The sequence below is a fragment of the Tamandua tetradactyla genome, chromosome 7 (assembly GCF_023851605.1).
Source record: "Tamandua tetradactyla isolate mTamTet1 chromosome 7, mTamTet1.pri, whole genome shotgun sequence".
Lineage (NCBI taxonomy): Eukaryota > Metazoa > Chordata > Mammalia > Pilosa > Myrmecophagidae > Tamandua > Tamandua tetradactyla.
In genome coordinates, this window is record NC_135333.1 from 74,992,655 (window position 1) to 75,014,542 (window position 21,888).

The 21,888-nt window shown below is 37.5% G+C and overlaps 2 protein-coding genes across 14 annotated transcripts in view; one reads left to right on the plus strand and one right to left on the minus strand.

Annotated features, from left to right (window-relative positions):
* BORCS5 (BLOC-1 related complex subunit 5) overlaps nt 1-21,888 on the plus strand; it is a 222,749-nt gene that overhangs the window by 192,695 nt on the left and 8,166 nt on the right. Inside the window, exon 6 of one of the 5 annotated variants that reach the window (XR_013179549.1) lies at nt 2,065-2,120. The exons of 2 other annotated variants lie outside the window; for them this stretch is intronic. Coding sequence is in view for 2 of the 3 variants with exons in the window: in XM_077170103.1 (XP_077026218.1) it covers nt 2,065-2,238 (174 nt within the window). In the remaining variant the exon portion in view is untranslated. Of the gene's footprint in view, nt 1-2,064; nt 3,077-18,389; nt 18,435-21,888 lie in introns of those variants that run through there. 2 more of the 5 variants (XM_077170107.1, XM_077170103.1) reach the window with 2 other exon arrangements.
* DUSP16 (dual specificity phosphatase 16) overlaps nt 1-21,888 on the minus strand; it is a 102,590-nt gene that overhangs the window by 12,852 nt on the left and 67,850 nt on the right. For all 9 annotated transcript variants that reach the window (XM_077170092.1, XM_077170091.1, XM_077170100.1 and 6 more), the window contains one exon: nt 13,989-14,152. In XM_077170092.1, the coding sequence (XP_077026207.1) occupies nt 13,989-14,152 (164 nt within the window). The remainder of the gene's footprint in view (nt 1-13,988; nt 14,153-21,888) is intronic.

Genomic DNA, 21,888 nt, shown 5'->3' on the forward strand with positions numbered 1-21,888 from the left:
TTAGTGAGGTTACATAATGTGTTCAAAGTCACACAGCTAGCAAATATTATCAAGTCAAGATTCAAATCCAAGTTTATCCATCTCCAGAATCTGCCCTCTTAAACAACATCCTCTATACTACTTAAGTTCTTTCTGAAGGAAACAAAAATTAGATGGAGCAATAAAGTAACTAGCCTAGCCTTTTTTTTCTGGCATGGGCAGGCTCTGGGAATTAAACCCAAGTCTCCAGCTCAGCAGGCGAGAATTCTTGCCACTGAGCCACTGTTGTACCACCCTGTCCTTTCAAACTAAATGAAGTATTAGAGTACAAAGTTTTAATTTCACTCTTTTTTGCCCTTTTTAACTATAAAAAACCAGAAGTAAAGGAGCATCACTTGCCCTGGAGTTTGAGGAGACTTTGGGGGTAACTTGGACCTGTAAATGGCTCTTTGAGGAAAAATCTAAGTTATATATGTTTCCCCTGATTGTTGCCTTAATTGCCACCGTAGGCATTAGAGGGCTGGTCTTTCTGCCACGTCTGCATTGGTATCTACATTGTAGGTTGAGGGCTGGCTGCCCACACACATACATCACTGTCCTCACGGTGCATGGAGCTGTGCACCAAACCACAGCAGCACTGCCCTGAACAGGTAAGAAGGAACCCTGAGAGAGGCAATTGTGACCTGGTTTAAGAAACATTAAAAATACAAGCTTGCAAAGCTCAGCGTTTGCGTTGCAAAAAGATTCTTCACTGATAAAACAGTGTTCCTTAAAAGATGCATTTAGATATTTGCTTATTATAGATAACTGGCAAAAGAGGGAGGAAAAAATATCAAACAATATGCTGAACTTGAGAGACACATTATCCATTATTTATAGAATAAAATACTTTAAATAGAAAATGAAATGAGAAAATAATTAATTTCAGTGGTAAACATGACTTAATTTATAAATATTTTACTTAAAGATGCTACTATTTATTAAATCTATTATTTAGCTGCTACCTGAAATTCCTTTTGGATTCAATTGGGATTTGATAAATAAAACATGGCCAATGTGAAAAGCAAAAAAACTGCTTTTTTGCAAAACTTAAATATAATTTGGTTGCTAAGTTAAGAACCATTATTAATGGTGATCCCATGGTTTGGTAGTTACTGGGTCACTAAAAGAATATGATACATACAAACTTGAAATATTTTAACTTAAAAACAAATGTACACAGTATTTAGAGCAGCCAGAAGTAAAAACCTAAAATTGTGGAATTGTAATCCATACCAAGCTCTGAAATCTGTTCTACAACTAATTGTGGTGCTGTGAAATTAGCTTTGAAATTTATTGCTTTTTGGTATATATGGTATTTTTTCACAAAAAAAGAAAAGAAAATAGATTGTGATGATAAAAAAATATTTATTCCTTCTAGCCTCCTATATTCTGGAGCAGCTAGAAGGAAAAATCTGAGAGGATGGTATTGTAGCCCATAACAAACTCTGGGTCTGTAGCTGTAACTATTTGTTGAAGAGTGTTTTGAAACTATTGCTCTTTTTATTTCATTGCTTTATATATATATTATACAATAAAAAAAAAGTTAAAAAAAAAATCCTGCTGGTATTTTTAAAGGGATTGCGATGAATCAGTATGAGAAATGCCATTGAACAATAATGAGGCTTCTAATCCATGAATGTAGAATGTCTCTCTACTTATTTAGATCTCTTTAAATTTCCCTTAGCAACATTTTGTAGTTTTCAATGTACAATGAATTGCACTCTTTTGTTGAAATTATTACTAAGCATTTTATTCTTTTTATTGCTATTGTGAATGGAATTGTTTTCTTAATTTCATTTTCAGATTGTCTGTTACTAGAATGTAGAGATACAACTGATTTCTATATATTAACTGTGTGTCTTGCAAACTTGCTAAACTTATTACTAGTTCTAGTAGTTTTTTGTGGGTTCCTTGGGATTATCTACATATAAGAGCATATTATTTGTGCATATATAGCTTTACTTCTTTTCCAGAAAAAAAAACAAGAAACAAACAAATGTACATTCATCCACTGGTTTCTAACAGTGACTTTTTATTTTACAGGTTAGGTTATTGGAATACTTGAGCAAATCACAACCAAATGCATCATCTACCAATACAGTTTCCATCTCTTTAAAAAAAAAACGAGAATTTGTGAAGCAAAATCAGTACAGCCTCCTTCCAGATTACAACTACTCCTCAAACATTTCACATATGCTTCACTATCACCTAATTTGATGGAAAAAAAAAAAAGTAAAGCAGTTTATCTCCTGAATCTTTCCAAACATTTAACCTAAGTCATTGAAAAACAACGCTCTTCCCTCATTCATATTTTATCAGTGTATGTAATATTTAATTACTGTACCAATTATAATAACAAGTACAGTGGCCTAAACAGATCTGAGAACGAACACGACTGATTCTTGCTTGGGAAGCACACAGTTTGCATGGTGAAAGCAGAAGTGCTGCAGCAGGCAGCCCACTGCTAACCAAGGAGATGCTCCCCTGCTAAAGGCAGCAGGTGTAGAGATGTCAAAATCCCTGAAGTCAATTAAAAAAATCTCTACTGAAGCTTTAAATAACTATTCTATAACTTGCCTTCTTGGTTATTTTTTTTCTAGATTTTTTTTTTTGGATGAACATACATAAGTGACCAAGAAGGCATTTAATATATTTTGTTTCATTTATTTATTTTTAATTCAATATAACAACACACAAATCTAAACATTCTTAGCATATGATCATTCCGTTCTTGATATATAATCAATAACACAATATCATCACATAGTTGTATATTCATCATCATGATCATTTCTTAGAACATTTGCATCAATTCAGAAAAAGAAATAAAAGCTCTATCATTATACAATCTTCTTCAAGAAACATGGCTACTAGAACACAGCTCTACATTTTCAGGCAGTTCCCTCCAGCCCCTCCATTACACCTTAACTGAAAAGGTGATATGTATATAATGCATAAGAATAACCTCCAGGATAACCTCTGGACTCTGTTTGGAATCTCTGAGCCATTGACACTTTTCCCCCTTTTGGTAGAGAAGGGGCATTTATTTATTGATAGTGGAAATGGGATGGAACCACAATTATGCAGAAATTATTTATTGATAGTGGAAATGGGATGGAACCTACAGAATAATGATTGATTTCATCAGAGATGGATGTCAACTTCTGACTAAATATAAAGATATTTATATAATTCATTAAGCTTTGTTTCAGTTTGCTACATAAACATATACAACTAAATGTTTGCTGTGATCCATAATTAAACATTGTAATCTTAATGCTCTCAAGACAGCAGTCATCTTTTGCGTTTAATATTTAGCTCAACTCTATGCTAAATCTATTGATAATTTCTCCTGATACAATAATTTTCTCTGGCCTTCAAATATCCTTCCAACACCTTGGTCTCTTAGTTCTTTGAACTTATCACCTCAACCACTCCCATGGCCCTAGCCTGGTTTCTTTCATTAGCAATAACCTCTATAATCTCAATTCCATACAACCCACTTTGGAACCACTCCTCCTCTTTTTCCATCTCACTCCCTAACACCACTACTCCTGAAATTCCTCAGTCTTTCTGGTGTTGCTCCTACCCCCACTTTGTCCCTCATTCCCATGATGTCTGTCTTCTCTTCTTGCCTAACTTAAATTCTGTGATCAATCATTTTCTAATCATTCTCTTGTCTTCTCCCTCAATTTCTTCACCCACTGTCACCTCTTCACACTTAAGTAACAAGATTACAATCCAAGTTAAATCTAATGCTCCATTTACTCCACCTTTACATCCATGCATCTGAATGTAGCTAGAGAAACATACCCAACAATGTCCTCCTCCCTTCAATTCATGCTTTTCAACAATCGTCCAATTGTCCCCAGCCCATCCACTCTCCCTCTCTTCTATATACTATTTCACCCATTTCCTTTTATCTTACAGTTCTCTATACATGCTCCCTCAGCCTCACTGTCAGCTGATAGATGATCTTGTTTCTCCCTTCACTGAGAAAACAAACAGTCAGAGGCAAATTCTGATAAATTTCTACCACCACATTTACCCTTCTGTCAGCACAGGACCTATGTGTCTCTAATTTCCCTCCTGTTCCTATGGATGACTGTGCTCCTAGGGCCAAATCCTCTACTTGTTCAATAAATCCCATGTCTTCTGAATCAAGGACATAGTTCTAGCCATTCTTCTCCTCTCTTATACCAATTTCCCACTCATTCCTCTGATCAGAAAATAAACCATTATTTCTCTCATCTTATTTCTTTACCCTGCACTTCTCCCTCCAGTTTTTCCCATTTTTTGCTCCTCTTTACAGCAAAAAAAGAATTCTATCTCCAATTCTTCTCCTCCCATTATCTCCTGAGCCCATTTCATTCAGGCTTTCACCTCACCATTCTACTAAACTCCTTATAGATCACCAATGACATCCGACTGGCCAATTCTTAGTCCTGATCTTAGGTGACAAACAGCACCATTTGGTCATCTTGATTACTCCACTCCTTTCTTCTGGAAAGCACTGCTCATAAAACTCCTGATATAACAAACTCTCCTGGGTTCCCTCCTTCCCTAATATCATCCTTTGCTGGATCTGTCTCATATCCTCAGCCTTTCGATGTTGGAGTGCCCCAGGGCTCGGCCTTTGATCATTTTCTCTTCACCATCTTTGTATCTTACCCAGTCTTATGATGGGAAATACCACCTATATGCTAATGACTCCCACATCCATACCTCTTCCTTCTGAAACCTCCCCTAAATTTATACGTCCATCTGTCTACTCACATCCCTATTTTTATGTACAATAGGCATCCAAACATAACATGTCAAAAACTGAACTCCTGTTCTACCCTTTCTCACTTAATAACTCCACTTCCATTCACCTTGATGCCTCTCTTTTTTTACATGCCTCCACCATCTAATCCATCAGAATTCCTATTAGCCAAACCTTCAAAATATAGCCAGAATTCAACCACTTCCCACCAGTGGTTACCACCACGATTCATGTAACTTCTTAACTGACCTCTTTGCTTCCCTCCTAAATAGAGTTCAGTCTATTCTCAACCCAAAGTGATCCTCATAAAACAGAAATCAGTTCATGTTACTCCTCTGGTTAGAACCTTCGAGTGACTCCCCACTTCTCTCATTAAAACCGAAGGCCTTCAAAATCTCATACGATCTGCTCCCATTTCCTCTTTGACTTCCTCTCCTGCCACAATACCACATGCACACCCTGCTCCAGCCACACTGGTCTCCTTGTTATTCCTTTATCATACTAGATCCACTCTCATCTTTGCACTGACTGTTTCTCCTGCCCATACTATTCTTTCCCTAGATATCCAAATGGCTCACTCTTTGACCTCCTTCAAGAATTTGTTCAAATGTCTTCATCTCAGTGAGGTCTACCTTGATCACCCCATTAATTACAACCCACTTCCCCGCAGGTACTCCTTCCCTTCGTACCCTTTTTTTTTTTTCATGGCACTTATCACCGTCTACTATTATTATATAATTTATCTATTTATTATGTTTATTGTCAATTTTATTCCTCTAGAATGTAAGCTCATGAAGGAGGGATTTTTGTCTGGTTTACTGATACACCTCTGGCACCTAGAACAAAACCTGGCACACAGTATAGGCTCAGTAAATATTTGCTGAATCAAATAATGAATCATTCTTATAATGACTAAAATTAGGATCTAGTAACTAGTTTATTAGCATCTTCTGATGAAGAACCTTTATATAAGTTCTTTACACAATCGCGGTTAGATAAAATGTCATTAACTTACATTCCATTCATTTTGTAATTTGTGAAAGCCTATTTTACTTGGGTTGAACAATTTTAGTTTCTTAAATTTACTAAAGTGTTTTCTGAATAAACAAGAAATGTTTCAGGACGGTTTAGTTTACTTAAACAATTTTTAAGAGATATGAAACTGCATACAAATTGCACTGGTTATTAAAAAAACTGACTATTTTGAAAATAATCATCTAGGGATTACTATGCATCAAAATACTTGGTAGGCTCCCCCCAGCAATGTGGGACAGATATCCTGGCATGGGCCAGAACCCAACATCAAGGGATTGAGAAAACCTTCTCAACAGAAAGGGGGAAGTGAAATAAGATAAAATAAAGCATCAGTGGCTGAGAGATTTCAAATAGAGTCGAGAGGTTACCCTGGAGGATGCATTATATAGATATCCCCTTTTTAGTTTATGGGATATTGGAGTGGCTGGAGGGAAGTACCTGAAACTGTAGAGCTGTGTTCTAGTAGCCTTGATTCTTGAAGATGATTGTATGATACAGCTTTTACAATTTGACTGTGTGATTGTGAAAACCTTGTGTCCGATGCTCCTTTTATCTATGGTATGGGCAGATGAGTAAGAAATATGGATAAAAAATAAATAATAGGGTGAATAAAGGTTGAAATAAACTGAGTAGATTGAAATACTACTGATCAATGAGAGGGTGGGGTATGGGGGTATGAAGTATGGTATACATGAGTTTTTTTCTTTTTTCTTTTGCTGGAGTGAGGCAAATGTTAAAAAAAATGATCACGATGATGAATACACAACTTACTATGTGATGATATTGTGAGGCAATAATTGTACACCATGTATGGAATATTTGTATGTCAATAATGTTTGTATGTTTGTTAAGTTTTTACAATAAAAATATAAAAGAAAAAAAAACTCAGTAGGGGTACTCTGGGGTATAAAAACAAGAGTCCAATGAAGGGAGAAGAGTTTACCAGCAGATATAAAGAACTTGCACAAATACTGATGATACAAGAGGTATCTGCTAAAATGTTAAGGTAGCAAAATAAACACAACAGGATTGGAAAACAGAAGTAAAACCTAAAGAAGGATTCTGTGAGGCCTATTTATAAAAGGAACTGAAGTTGTCACCCGAAACTAAAGTGAGGGCATGGGCATTCTAGAAAAGTCCAGACTGAGTGATGACAAGGAAGTGGGAAAGCCTGGGGTGTCTAGGGGCACTGAAACATAGAGTTTGTCCAGACACTGAGAGCAGATGGGCAGAGGAAGAGAGCAAGAGGTAGGAGCTGTAAAGATGGAATTCAGTCCCAGGGAGTCTTAAATAACAAGCTAAAGAGTTTTACTCACAAGCTAAAGAACTTTATCAAATGGCCATAATCAGAAGGGTGATTAATTTATTAAAGCAAAATCTAAAAAACCTTATTCAAACACTTCATCAGCAGTTAATGTAGAATTTCAGTGTGGTAGTAGCCTCAGAAAAGCGAGGTCAGAGCCTAGAGCATTACCTCTCATTACCCAAATGACCTTGGGTGGGCAATCTAATTCCCTCAGCTTTAGTTTCCTCTCCTATAAAACAGGGCTAATGTATATTTTGTAAAGTGCCTGGCACATCGTATAGATTTTCAATCAATGTTAGTTCCATTATTATATCTTTAAAAGAGCCTGTAAATCATAGAGTACATGAATTACATCTTAATAAAGTTGTTAAAAATAGTCTGAAAAAAAATAGTCTGTAGTATGTATTTTTTGCTCATTTAAATTGTCCTTTCTCCTAATCAGTCTCAAGTAGGGAAATTACACTGAATGTAGCAGGCCAAATGTAAACAAGCATTCATCTGCAAAGCAAAAGAGATGACCACCTAGGAATTTAAACAATTCCTATGCATAATTATTCTGTAAACCCCCAACTTCTCTAATGAAGAAAAAATAAGGTTCTGGTTTTTATAAGTAACAAAGATAATATGAGTCAATAAATAAAGCTTCATTTTATTAGTTAATTTCCATTCCTTTAAAAGCTTTTCTTTCTCTTTCATTCCCTTCACTCCTTAGTTATGAAGTAAACTTTCCCCTTTATTTGGACTAATTTCTAAAAATGGGTTCTATGATCTGTTGATGCAGACTGAGGAGTAATGTGTGGAGGACAAATTAATATAATGGCCTTAATACAACAGCTCTATTTGGTCAAATTCCTCATGTTCAGCTAGACTGAGAAGACAAAAAAATCCTATTAAATCATGGTGGATACTGCAATTCTAGATAATGGAACTAACTTTTCTTTCCAGAGTCAATTTGATGATAATGTTGCAATCCTTTTGCCTTAAAAATTGACCTCAAGTCCTACTTTCTCCATCTTACTAAAGCTTCCTAAAGACTCCCTAAAACAACCAATCCCACAGTATCTCCCACTCACCTAGCCTTTTGCATATGCCATCCTATGATGGCGGTAATGTGTCTCCCTGTAAGTCAGGAACTGTACTTGGTATATAACACAAGTCATCATTTGAGTGTCACAGTATCACTAGGCAGCAGGAATTACTACAGTTGGCACATGAAGAATCCAAGGTTAAGAAACTTGGCTGAAGTGACATAGCTGGTAAAGTGGAGACCAGGGAGGCAAAGGCAGGTCTGCCCACCTCCAGAGCTAGGTATCAACCATTAGGCCAGGGCACCTCAGTACTGAAAGCTATACTGTGAGTCACCTTATCTTGTAAATTATTCTTCAATGAGCAGATCTTATCTAACCAACATGCAAACTGTGTGGTGTTCTTCATATAATAGACATCAAATAAATACTTCTGCTGAAAATACTGATCACCTTTTGTCTTCCAGACCATATATTTCTTTTGGAAAACCTGAAAATAGGATTTGACTATGCCGTATTTAGACTACTACCTAACTCTCATCAGAAAACAAGAGAGAAAGCAGCAATAGTCAGTGACAGGCAGAACAATAGGGTAGCAGAGGAAAACCAATTTTACATGTTAAAAGGCTAATAAAAGAAACTACACAAAGAATGTTGACAACAGATTGTTTAAAATGGGGAAGGAGAGGGCAGCAGAACTGCTTTAGTGAAGAGGCTGGAACAGTTCACCACAGATGCTGTTCTGGCTTAGTAACATATATTTCATGTACTTAGGGATGAAACAAAAGAAAAGTTCCTATTTGAAATTTTAGGTGATAAGGGAGAAAAACAATCAAGAACTTTTGTCTTTCACATAGTAACTAGAGATTCTTGCTCAAATCCCACTGAGTTCAGATGTGGAGTGGGCATTAGCAAACTACTTTTAGTACAACAGACTGCTCCTGTTCCAAGTCCAGTATAAAAACTAGAGAATGAAAGAACAGACTGTGAGAAACCAAAGTAGAATTGGGAGAAAACAGGAAAATAAAAGTATTCCCTTTGCCTCTATTGAATTATTATGGTCTATTACAGAAGAACTGTGTCTTTAAAAGTAAAAATTAATCCACACCATCCAGTATGGTAGCTACTAGCTACATGTGGCTAATGAGCACATGTAATGTGGCATGTCCAAACTGAGATGTGCAGGAAGCATAAAATACATGCTAGGTTTTAAAGGTTTAGTATCAGAAAGAGAATGTAAAATACATTGATAATCTTTTATATTTTCTGCATACTGAAATGATATTTTACATATATTATGCATAGATAATAAAATATTAAAATTAGCTTTATTTGTTTCTTTTTAAATAAGGTGAGTGGGAAATTTTAAATGTTGTATTTGGCTTGCATTATATTTCTGTCAGATAGTGCTGGTATAGCATATGCCATGGAAAAAACAGGAAAACAAAATCTCAGTTATAATTCAAGAAATTGTTAAGACTTGTCATTCCCTCATAACAGCCTGCAATAGAGAAGATGGGTTATTTCTAGTATTATATAAACACAGAACTTAAAGTCAGAGTAGCTTGAGCTTGAGTATGAGCTTTGCCACTACCAATTCTAAAATCAATGACTTCCTAGCTACAAAGTAACTTCATATCTCAGGATCAACCTATCTCCTAATTCTATTATGAGAATTAAATATCACATTATAACACAGCATAAACAATTATTTGTGGATCACCTGCTGACTGTCTGCTTACATTTTATAAGAGTAGTCTGAACAAGAGCCTTAACTAGGAAATTTTTTTCTCCCGATCCAGCTTTGTGCCAGGGATGCATGTGATTTTAGGAAATTAATTTTGCTTTCCATGATACAGTTTTCTTATTTCTAAAAGAGAATAACAATCACATGCTCAAAGGCACTGTAACCTCATCAGAAAGGCTCAGTACAAGCACAAGTTATCAAATCTTAAATAGGCAGATTTCACAATAAGAGCATAGATACATTAACAATATAGTGTCCAAGACAGTTCTGTAGAGGCAGGAGTTTTGAGAACAAAAGCAGAAAAAAAGAAAAAAAAAGAATGCCTCACTGCTACTCAATTATACAGTTTTTGTTTTGTTTTGTTTTGTTTTGTATTTTGCCTCCTGGAAAACTTTGCTTCTATATGTTTAAAGAAAGCCAATCTGGAAACGTATTTTACAGTCAGGTTAATTCTGCCAGGAAAGAAGTTACTCCACAAAATGTTAAGGTACTGTCCTTCCTACAGGAAAGTAGCACATGTAAATCACCAACAGGCTGAAGTAAGGGCTTAAATTGAAATGTTTTTGCATTTAGTGGAGATATAAATTAAATGTTTTTAGAGAATACTCACTTTTTCAGGCAAGTAGAGCACTGTTTTTAAGGCACTACTGGCCAAGAGCCCATAAGCTGTGGAGTCAGACTACTTTTAGTTCTAAAATTGTTGTGCTTGTCCCATTATATACAATAGCCTCAATCCAATGTGTTGCTATCCTGTTTCATTAGGGAGCACTTCTTCAGTATGACCCATGTCCTTTCATACAAGAATCATGCTCATCCCTCTTCTTTCTCAACTGAACTGCTCCAGCTCACTGCAGACTAGGGAGGCAATTCATAATTTCAGCTCTTATCCTTACCATCTCTTTATAGCCTCTCCTCAACACCCTTCCAGTCAGCATGACAGAGGAACTTCCACAATCCAAAGCCTATCTGAGCCCCCTAATAGCATGCCACAGAGTGTAAGGAGGAAAAAGACTTGTGTTGTGGATGAAAAAAATCAGAGAAGCATTCTTGTGCAATGCGCGGTTTTCCTTTGCAGCTCCACTCCCATGATGCTCATGGGCAAACTGGTCAATCATTTCACAATTGCCTCCTCAAGGATCTGCTAGTTTTGCTTCTTCCTCCCACCTAGTTTCCATCTTTTTTATTTTGAAGAAGCTTTTTAATTTAAACCTTTCATTTTAAGCTCACCTTCCCATCTTCTTGGAAGAAGTTCTGAAATAAGCTGTGCACGATGTCTTTCCAGAAGCTTCTGACATTTGCTGAGCCAGTTGTTTCTCAACAGGACCAGTGAGCATGGAAACCTCTCCTTGATCTTTTGGCGGGACTGATAAAGGATTCTGCATTATGATGTATTTGACTTGAATAGTGACTTTCCTGTTTATCCATTTCCCTCCAGACTATGAGTGCCTTGAGAACAGGGATACCATCTTCCCTTGTGGTCCCAACATCTAACAAAGTGCCTGGCATAGAAGAGATGCTCTGGCAATTCTGAAGAGGTTCTTCTTAGCCTGACCTCAACTCCTTACATTTTGGTAGTCCAGCTACATAATTATCTGCTATCTTCCACAGTCCCGTAAAGAGTCATAAGACATACAGTAAATCCTTTTAATTAATTCTCTTGATGTTTGAGACACAGAAACACTTTTTTTCCAACCCTGCAATGCTCCATATTACTATCTTCTTAGTCAATTCAGATCACAGGACACAGGCAAAGAGAGCCTTCTTTAAGCAAAACTATAGTTCCTTCCGATTCCAATTGCCAAACTGGCCAATTGTTCTATTACTTGATGTCCTTTGTGTTCTTCAAATATAATATTTATAAAAGTGTCTCACGTGACCGTGGGAACGCAGAGTCCAAAATCCGCAGGGCAGGCTGTGAAGCCGACAATTCCAATGGAAGGTCTGGACAAACTCCACAGGAGAGGCTCCCCAGCCAAACGAAGCAGGAATGGAACCTGTCTCCTCTGAGTCCTCCTTAAAAGGCTTCCCATGATTAGATTTAGTATCACTAATTGCAGAAGACACTCCCCTTTGGCTGATTACAAATGGAATCAGCTGTGGATACAGCTGACGTGATCATGACCTAATCCTATGAAATGTCCTCATTGCAACAGACAGGCCAGCGCTTGCCCAATCAGATAAACAGGTACCACAACTTGGCCAAGTTGACACCTGTCCCTAACCATGACAGTCCACCCCTTGTCAACTTGGCACCTATATATATATCACCTTAGACCATACTTAATTTCCAAATGAAAACAAATAAGCACACTTTTTTTTCTTTTACCTGACAATACTCAACTGTCCTGCATATAACTGGAAACATTAAATCTCTCCAGAATAGGGTGCAAATCCTTGGGCAACATTCATTCTTAAACTTGATATCTTACAACTTAAATAGTATAACATGAACAAAACAGCATTACAGTCCTCATTTCTGTAACTGATCACGTGGTCGAGGAACTGTGAAGAGATTGATGAAGAAGTCCTGGAGTGTTTGAAGAGACTGTTGGTGTAAATGGAACCACTGCCAATCTTGACAAAGAAGGACACAAAAGGGAGAGATTGGAGTTTCCAGAGTGAGGACTATGGAAGCTCGGGTCTGAAGCCAAGAAACCTCGGCCAGGAGAGTGGACCCACCCATATACATGGAGAGGGTGAGTTTACCCTGAAGGGTGAGGATGAGCCCCTCATCTTGTTGCAGTGGAAGAGCTGTGTAGCCTCAGGCCTTGGAGAAGGTAGAGCACATTCCTTGGGGGACTGGGAGAGCCTGGCTGCCACCACATGGAGGGGTTGAGCGTGTGCCCCAGAAATGGCAGAGAGCCCAGGGGTGCCCCTGATGCCTGGAGAGAGTGGAGCCCAGAGGTGGTCTCCTCGATGTTTCCCGAGGTTGATTTGGAAAGAGACCGGCCACTGCATAGGCCCTCGGAAAGGGTGGGACTGCCACTTTCTAAAGCCGAAGGATGAATGACTTTCAGACTTCAAAATCCAATGGTGTTTGCCCTGCAGGTTTTACATCTGTGTTCTTCCAATTTCTCCCTATAGAAATGAAAATCTAATATTCTCCTTTGTATCTTGGCATCAGACAACTTGTTTTGAGATTCACAGGTCCACAGCAAGAAGATAATTTTTTGCACCTGTTTAAGGTGATGCTTGAAGTTGCCAAGTTGACAAGGGGTGGACATGTGTTAGTTAGATTCAGTTGTCAACTTGGCCAGGTGAGCATACCTAGTCTTGTTGCTGCAGACATAAACCAATGGTACGTGAATCTCATCTGTTGCTAATTACATCTGCAGTCAGCTAGGAGGCGTGTCTGCTGCAATGAGTGACATTTGACTTAATTGGCTGGTGCTTAAATGAGAGATCGCAACATAGCACAGCTAAGCAGCTCGGCATTCCTCATCTCAGCACTCGCAGCTCAGCCCAGGCCTTTGGAGATGCAGAAGGAAGTTACCCCGGGGAAAGTTGTTGGAACCCAGGGGCCTGGAGAGAAGACCAGCAGAGACCATCTTGTGCCTTCCACGTAAGAAAGAACCTCAGTGGAAAGTTAGCTGCCTTTCCTCTGAAGAACCAACAAAATAAATCCCCTTTTATTAAAAGCCAATCCGTCTCTGGTGTGTTGCATTCCGGCAGCTAGCAAACTAGAACACACAGCAAATCAATACATTTCTAAAAATGAAATAATTTTAAAAGTATTAACCTAGAAAAGTTATATACATTTCCTGAGTGTGTCCAACTACTACAACAGAATAATTAATACCCTAAGAAAATAAGGCTAAACTTCTGAAAAATCCTGTCCTATCCCAGCTCTCTTGAACCTGTGAGGAACACACAAACATGACAATAGTTTAGATTTCCTGTGAAGAGTCAATAACATCAAACAAAACACTCCAAAAGATGATGCAACTGTTAACAGGGGAGTCATACTGAGACAGACATACTTTCTTTCTGGGATTGGGACTTGTTTGAAATGATTGTTAATGGGCAATTGCTGTTTCTCCAGCTGTTAACAATAAACCCTGCAATGAAGGATATTTTCAAAGCACCCACCTTGTTGAGGACATCTCGCTGGCAACCAAGATAAAGATTGGGAAGAATTCGGGTTGGCCCAATGTTGGCAACAGGTAGGCAGGGCTGAGAAATGCAGGTAGGGACTAGAGTGGATTTTCCTTCACAGAGGCCAGGGAAACAACGGGAGAACTCAGCAAACCCACCTAAGAATAAACAGTGGAGTCATCAAACACTACAAAATTATGCCATGCACAAAGATATAAAATCTGCCTTCCATGAACCACTCAACTAAAACTGTTCAAAAAAGAAAAATCACACACTGCAGATACAAGTGGATATCACTGCATTCATATTCCTCTCTGTAGCTGCTAACTGTGAGATCCAGCACAGAGCCTTGACTTCAGGGTTACAACAGGGCTCTGCAGCTCTGACGCTCTTCTCCTTCTCAAACGCATTCTTCATCTTCATACAGCCTACACCATGTGTTTGCTGCTCCCCGTCTCCCATCCCCCATGCAAACTTTTTCAAGAGCTACTCACAGAAGCAAAATGGGGATATAAAACATTTGAACTGGGGCCACATGTGATTTCAGAACAAAACTGACCCAAGTTAAAAATTCTAGAATTACCTTGAAATCGTCCTACTATACAGGTTTTTAATTTAAAGATATCACAACATACTTACTCACCCTACCCTTACAAATATTCTCCATACCAAGTCTTTGAGATTCCTCTTGGCAGTTACTCCAGGTTCCCAAGATTACCATTGAGTCCTGGGGATCATCTGTTCTGCTTAGGGTAACTGCTTAGGGCACATGAAGGCCTTGTGGCAAGGTTTCTGAACTCAGAGTTTTAAAAATTCAATTTTTCTAGTCTTGTCCTTATAATGATCTGCTCTACCACCTTCAATAAGTGACAATCTTATCCCCACTTAATGAAGAGAAACCTATCTAGCCACAGAAGGCCCTTTCTCCTCCTTTGAGAAAAGAAAAATGAATAAGGTCTCCAATGGGTTTTCCTATACAAATGTTCCATGCTATCTAAACTCTTTCTTTCCAAATTCAAACTGAGGAACCATATAGCTTCATATAAATTTTCAAATAAATCCCTTGTAATACAAACCCTCACTACGAGGTCCAAGCTCAGGAACTGAAGAGATCTGGATTACAGGGCATACATGTGTATTTTAAATATTATTAAATTCACAATTAACATGTTAATTATTATAGACAGTACAGCCCTAATTTTACCTCTTTATTCAAGTGCTAAACAAGACCCTAAAATTTCATAAAGTATTTGTTCCATCCTTTGAGTTACATTCTATTAACCTTCTCCTCCACTTCCAGAAGCATAGAAAATATGCCCTTGAAAACTATGGAAGGGCAGGGCACTGCAAAAAGAGAAAGCCATCCATTACAGATCCCACTTTATGGTCAACTCGAGCATAATTTAGCCATACTCCAATGTGTACTGTCTCTACTCAGAACAGGTCCTACCACACAGCAAGTCAGGATGGCGGGAAATCAGTGCCACCTGCAAAATGCAAAAGCATACATTCCTCATCTCCAACCTGACTTATGTGCCTACAGCATTTTTGCTCATATGCATCACATGTTTATTAAAGTTCTCAATGTAATCTGACAGATAGAGTTGGTAGTTTCCTTAGAGAACTTTCAAATTCCTTTGTGTGATAGATGAGGTCCTTCAGGATCTCTATCTCTACCAGGACAGTTTCAGGTCTCACTTCTTACCATTTCCAAATATGACCTCCAATAAAATTCATTATTATTTCAAACTTTCATGCTGTTCTCTCATCCAAGAAAACCACCCCCCCACTTGCCCCATGCGTGAATGGGCCATACCACAGCGCACAGGTGTGTAAACATACACACACACTCACGTCCCTGACTGTACAGCAAGGAAATTGAGAATACAGGCTCTTGCATCTGAGCACATATCCTGGGTCCACCATTTCTAGTTGTTTGACCTTGGGAAGTCACTTAAGCCCTCTGACTTCCCTCATCTATAAAATAGGGATACTGATGGTTTCTACTCACTGAACTGTCGAGTAGGCTAAATTAGTTAAGGTCTAAAGCAATCTGTGCCTGGTACACAGTAAGCGTACAGCAGGTATCAGTGATTTTTATGTCATTACAGTGATCATATATTCAGGACCAAGCCTCACCTGTGAGGTCTTCCTCAACCACTGATCTCCAGCTAACTGCTTAGCTACAACTCCTTAGGACTCACTAGACACACAAAGTGAAAAAGTAATATTTCTAAGGTAATATTTCCCAAAAATGTAATCCAGAGCTGTGATGTCCTGCAAGAAATTGATAGTTAAGATGCTGGTCCAAAAAAGTAAGAGAAAATCCTACATATCACATCTTCTTGCAGAGTCACAGTACACATTAGCACAGTAAAAGTTCCAGAAAGTATCACCAAAATAACTGGTTTAATTTTATTTAACTCATATAAATTTCCAAAAATTATTTAACCATAGACTCCCCCCTCTTTATTTTTTCCCCTAAAATCTGTTATTAGCTAGTGTAACTCATGCTTAGGGAAATCTATACCAGGGCCATTGCAATTACTGAAATGAAGTCAATTAGAATTTGTAAAACTACAAGCATAATCCACAATTTGAAAAATGAGCTGACCAATGTTTATAAATATATATATGAGTGAGTTCCACTGTTCAGGATTTATAGTTTTGTTCTAATTAGTGTTTTGTTCTTTTTTTAGTCTAACTGTATAACACAGTGATTTAAAGTGAAGTTTCCCCAAAGTAGTTCTTGTAACAATAAATGTTAAGAGTCTCATCATTCTTGCCTATCTTATATCTACCCAACATAACTGACAGGCACTATTTTATTTATAATTCAATTGAGTGAGTTAAAATTTTAACTTCTACTTCTGTGACTCTGGTATTTCTCTAAAGCATTATTTTCATATATTTTCTATTCTGGTTCCAAAATAGTTCATGGGCTGGTATCTCATTTAAATCCAACAAAATTATACTCCAGTAAACATTCTCAGAACGAAAAACCAGACAATCTACGGGAATTCCACTTGAATTCCATTTTAAGCTGATAATCACAACTAGAATGTGCTGAACACTCTCCATGTGTAAAGCATTGCTCCAAGCACTTTATAAGTATTTTCTCCGCCTTCACAACTACCCTATGCAATAGGAGCTACTGTTATTCCCATTGTACAGGTAAAGACATGAAGACTTGGAGTCTCAAAGTGTAAAAACTGGCCGTGGTAGGATGTGAATCCAAGCAGACTGGCTCTGGAAGCCATGCTCTTTTTTTTCTTGGAGTAATGGAAATGTTCTATCTATTTTATTGATATATTCACACACCAAATAATCCATCTGAAGTATATAACTAATGGCTCATAGTATCATCACACAGTTGTGCCTTCATCACCACAATCAATTTTAGAACATTTCCATTACTCCAAGGAAAAAAAAAGACGAAAAAGAACAATCAAAACAACCCATACCCCTAATCCCCCTCATTATTTATTTATTTATTGATTGATTGATTGATTGTCTTTATTTTCTTACTCATCTGTTCATACACTGGATAAAAGGAGTGTCAGTCACAAGGTTTTCATAATCGCATGGTCACATGATAAAAACTATATAGTTTTATGATCATCATCAAGAATCAAGGCTAAAAAAAAATCAGGGCTACTGGATTACAGTTCAACAGTTTCAGGTATTTCCTTCTAACTATTCTAATACACCAAAAGCTAAAAAATTATCTGTATAATGCATAAGAATACTCTCCAGAATGACCTCAACTTTATCTGAAATCTCTCAGTCACAGAAACTTTTTTTTGTTTCCTTTCTCTTCCCCATTTCAGTCAAGAAGGCCCTCTCAATCCCATGACGCTGGGTCCCAGCTCATCCTGGGAGTCATGTCCCACTTTGCCAGGGAGATTTACATGCCTTGGAGTCATGTACCACATAGCAGGGGAGGGTAGCGAGTTTATTTGCAGAGTTGGTTTAGAGAGAGAGGCCACATCTCTAAGAAAAGAGGTTCTCTGGAGTGACTTGGGAATAATTATAAGAAGGCTTAGTAGAAGCTGTGCTCTTGATTGCTATGGTCCACCACTTCTGTTAATGCTACTGAGTTAACTTCCCCCTTGGATGGAGTCCTGGCTTCCCCAGCGGTACCCTGGCAAATCTCAATACCAGCCTAAAAATGCCTATTACTACTCTTTCCCCAAACTGATGGAAGAGACTTGTTTCAAGCGAAAGCAAAACAGTTCAAAAGCCTAATGACAGAGAAGAAAGGGAGGTCTGACATGACTAGAGACAGAAGAGACTCTTTAAATGCACTTTGCATGAAACCAGTAACAAAGTTGACAGATGAACTAACTGAAATGTAAATAAGATCACTGGTTTATTCATGATCTTAATTCGCAGGTTGGTAGTGAGGCTGAAGCTATGTCTTGATGACTTGTATGTCATACTCTACAGAGCAACCTTCAAAGGGGATACAATTCTGCAATGATCATAAACTGTAAGTCAGTCAGCCTGGGCTTCCAGAGTTCCCTCTATCACTAATTACTGCAGCCATCCTATGTTACTTAATTGCAGTGGCCCTCAAAAGTGACAGTATGACATTAGAATATTCTAAGATTACAGAAATAAACAAGAAAAAGGAACATCTGTTCCACCCACAAACAAAAAAGCAAAACAAAATTATAATATTATAATACAAAAAGAAACCTCTGAGAAATCTGTTTGACAGATACATATTACAAATCCAGAATAGCCTTAAAATATCTAACAGATTTCACTGGAATTAGAGCATTCATTCAATGCTCGATCTGGCCTGAAATGTCCCAACCTATGACTCCTACTCACTTCCAGAAAACACCACCTCAGCCAGAGAGTACATTTTCTCTGATCTTTATCTATGATAATGTTCCACTCTGCTGACATCCTCCTTCACTGACAGCTTTTTCCGTTCACTGACCTTTCATTCACTGTTGTACTCTAGTGACCCCAGTTTCATTTCATTAATTAACAACAGATGAGACACTGCCTGATTTCCCTGAACCCTTCAAAAACTATCTGTGGCTTCACCAGGAACTCAATTTTGAAATATGTCTAAAAGGTCCCTCTTCCTTTGCTAGGTCCTCTTACAAACTAGATCTTCAAATGAAGAAAAGTACAATTCATATGGGAAAACTTTGTATTACAAATGATTGAAAGATGTACAGAATAGAGTAATCTTATCTGCCCTTGTCATAATTCTCTGCTATCCCAATAGATAGATTTCCATTATAAGATATGACATCAGCTTGTTTACTGTGAAAAGCAGTATGGAAAAACTGATAAGCATTTTGAAAAAGTTTTAAATTAAAGTTATTCGAGGATTTGACTCACTGTTCAATGTTGCCAAGCATCTACTCGCCTCAGATTTTATGGTGATTATCATTTCAGAATGATGAAAATAGAAAGCAGGAGCAGCCCACACATGCTTCCCTAACACCGACCTAAATCTAAGAATGGTTTTACAGCTCTTCCCCCTTATGCGGAACGTTTTTGTGTTTAAGAGGAGAGAAGACACACATACAGACCCCTCTGGTTTGTAGAGAAATGTGCATGGGAGAGAGACACGCTTGGCCTCCAGAGAATTTGGATGGGTAGGACAAGCAGTCAAGCTGCTAAGTGAAACTCCACATTTCCGTTTGTCAGTCTTCCATAAATCCAACCAAAAGAATTAATGTTTATAAATAAAAACATATACTTTCTTTGGACAGAAAAATCATTTAGTACAGCTCTGAAGGCATTCATAAGTTACATATCATTCTCTTCTAATTTAGTCAAGAAGTCAAGAAAAGCTACTTGCCTTAAGAGTACCTTCCTTACAATTTCAATCATAAATACTAATTTCTGTAAAAGCCAATATGAACCATCATTTAATTGTGGGGGCAGGAAAATTTGCCAAATAGAATAAAATACATTTAACAACCTTACTACAACAATTTCAATCAGTCACTCTTTTCTCTTCCTAACAACCTTCTGACCCTTCCACTCAGCTATAAATCCACTAATTTCTTATAAGAAAATTCAATTTCTTAAAACAAAAGAATATTTATATAATAAATGCAGCACCTGACTACAGCATAAGGGACGTTTAAAAATTTTTTAAGTTCAAACTTCTACACACGGATCCTTATCCTTTTAGTCAAACCATGATAAATGCTGATTCTGTTCTTATAGTTTACCAGAGGGTGACACAGAGGGCTTCCCACTTAGACTTCAGTTCAAACAGGTTCAGAGAGCTGCCCAAAGTGGAAAGGGAGAACTAAAAACTCCTCCCGAATTGAGAATAGATTCCATGACTGTATACTGAAACAACATTAACAGAAAGCCCTACCTTATGAGGAAGACATATTTCTTAAAAATCAAATGTAAATCTAATTTTAAAAAATTAAAGTATTTTTATACAGTTCTTAATACATATCAGTTTATACAGTTTCATTTTTTATATGGTTTTATATAGTTAAAAACCATAGCTTTATAGTTTCATAGTTTTTATATGGTTCTCGTGTAGTTTAGTCTTTTTGTGATATAGATATACAATCCCTTTATTTATTTTAGAAAAAAAAGTGAAGAATTTAAGTGGAGTATATCTGAACCTGTAAAGAACAGTTTTTTTCATAGTGAAAATAAAATCTACTACCTTACTACTGCACAAAGGAGCAGCCTTAATATTAAGAACTGAAAATATTAACAGCGTATATTTAACAATAGAGTGTTTGATTGCACTAGAGGGCATTTCTTTCATCCTTTAGTTTGAAGTGACTGACTGATTCAGGCAACTTTGTTCTCTCGGCACCTAAAAACAGACTCAAGTTTGGTTACAATTCTTCCAGGTACAGCAGGTGGTATACAAGGAGATTTGAAACTAGTTTTAAAACTAGTTTCAAAACACACACAAAGACAACATAATTTTGTACCCCTAAAGGAAGCAAAGAAAAATAAGTAACTATAATTTTCCAACGGAGACAGGTTGGTCCTGGTCAGCCAGTTCTGGGAGGTAGAGAGCATGGCTTATTTTTCTCAACATAGCAGCATTCCATCAGTGTCCTACACAGCCAACTCTCTATCTCTGAAGTCAATGAGCAGCACTGAAAAAAAACATGTCAAATGATCTGAAGCATTAATTTTAAGCTCTTATCTCATCCACCCCATGGCTGCAGGAGCACAGACTGAGAGGGAAGTAGACAGATAGGCATTTCTTCGGAGACCCTTCAGGAAGTTCATGTTTCATAAAATTTATCCTATGAATGTCAGCTCCCCACAATCTCATCCTACATTAAACAACTCTATCACCTGGTACAGTCAGGGAATGAGAAGTTCTATTTAACCTAATTTTGTGATTAACACAGTTATATACACAATACATGAATTAAAAACTGTTCAAAGCTACTAGTACAAAAATCACTGAACACTAAAATAATACAAATTGTAATTTATTTTCTTGTGATTCAGAATGTCCAGATCTTATTTTCCTCAGGGTAACATTATCTAAATTAATTCAGCTGGTAAAATACAGAGGTGGTGTTTAAGGAAAAGTTCTCAAAAATTGTAAGGTGACACCCCGTTATACTGATCTTTCAAACTTGCAATATATAACTATGCCCGGAAACAAAAACAACACAAACACACACAGCCGGATTCTTAATAAATGCCCTCAAACAAACAAAGATTGTTCTAGAAAATGCAACCAGAATAGCCAATCAAAGGGATTATGGCCAGAATCCACCGCTTGGCTGAATAAAATTAACAAGCTTTCTAAATAGGATAGACCAGATTCAGAGCCAACCCTGACTGGTCCCCGGGGACTTAAAGATATAAAGACCACAGCCTAGCAAAGGGCATCCTGGGCTTTCCTGGGAAGGAAGGA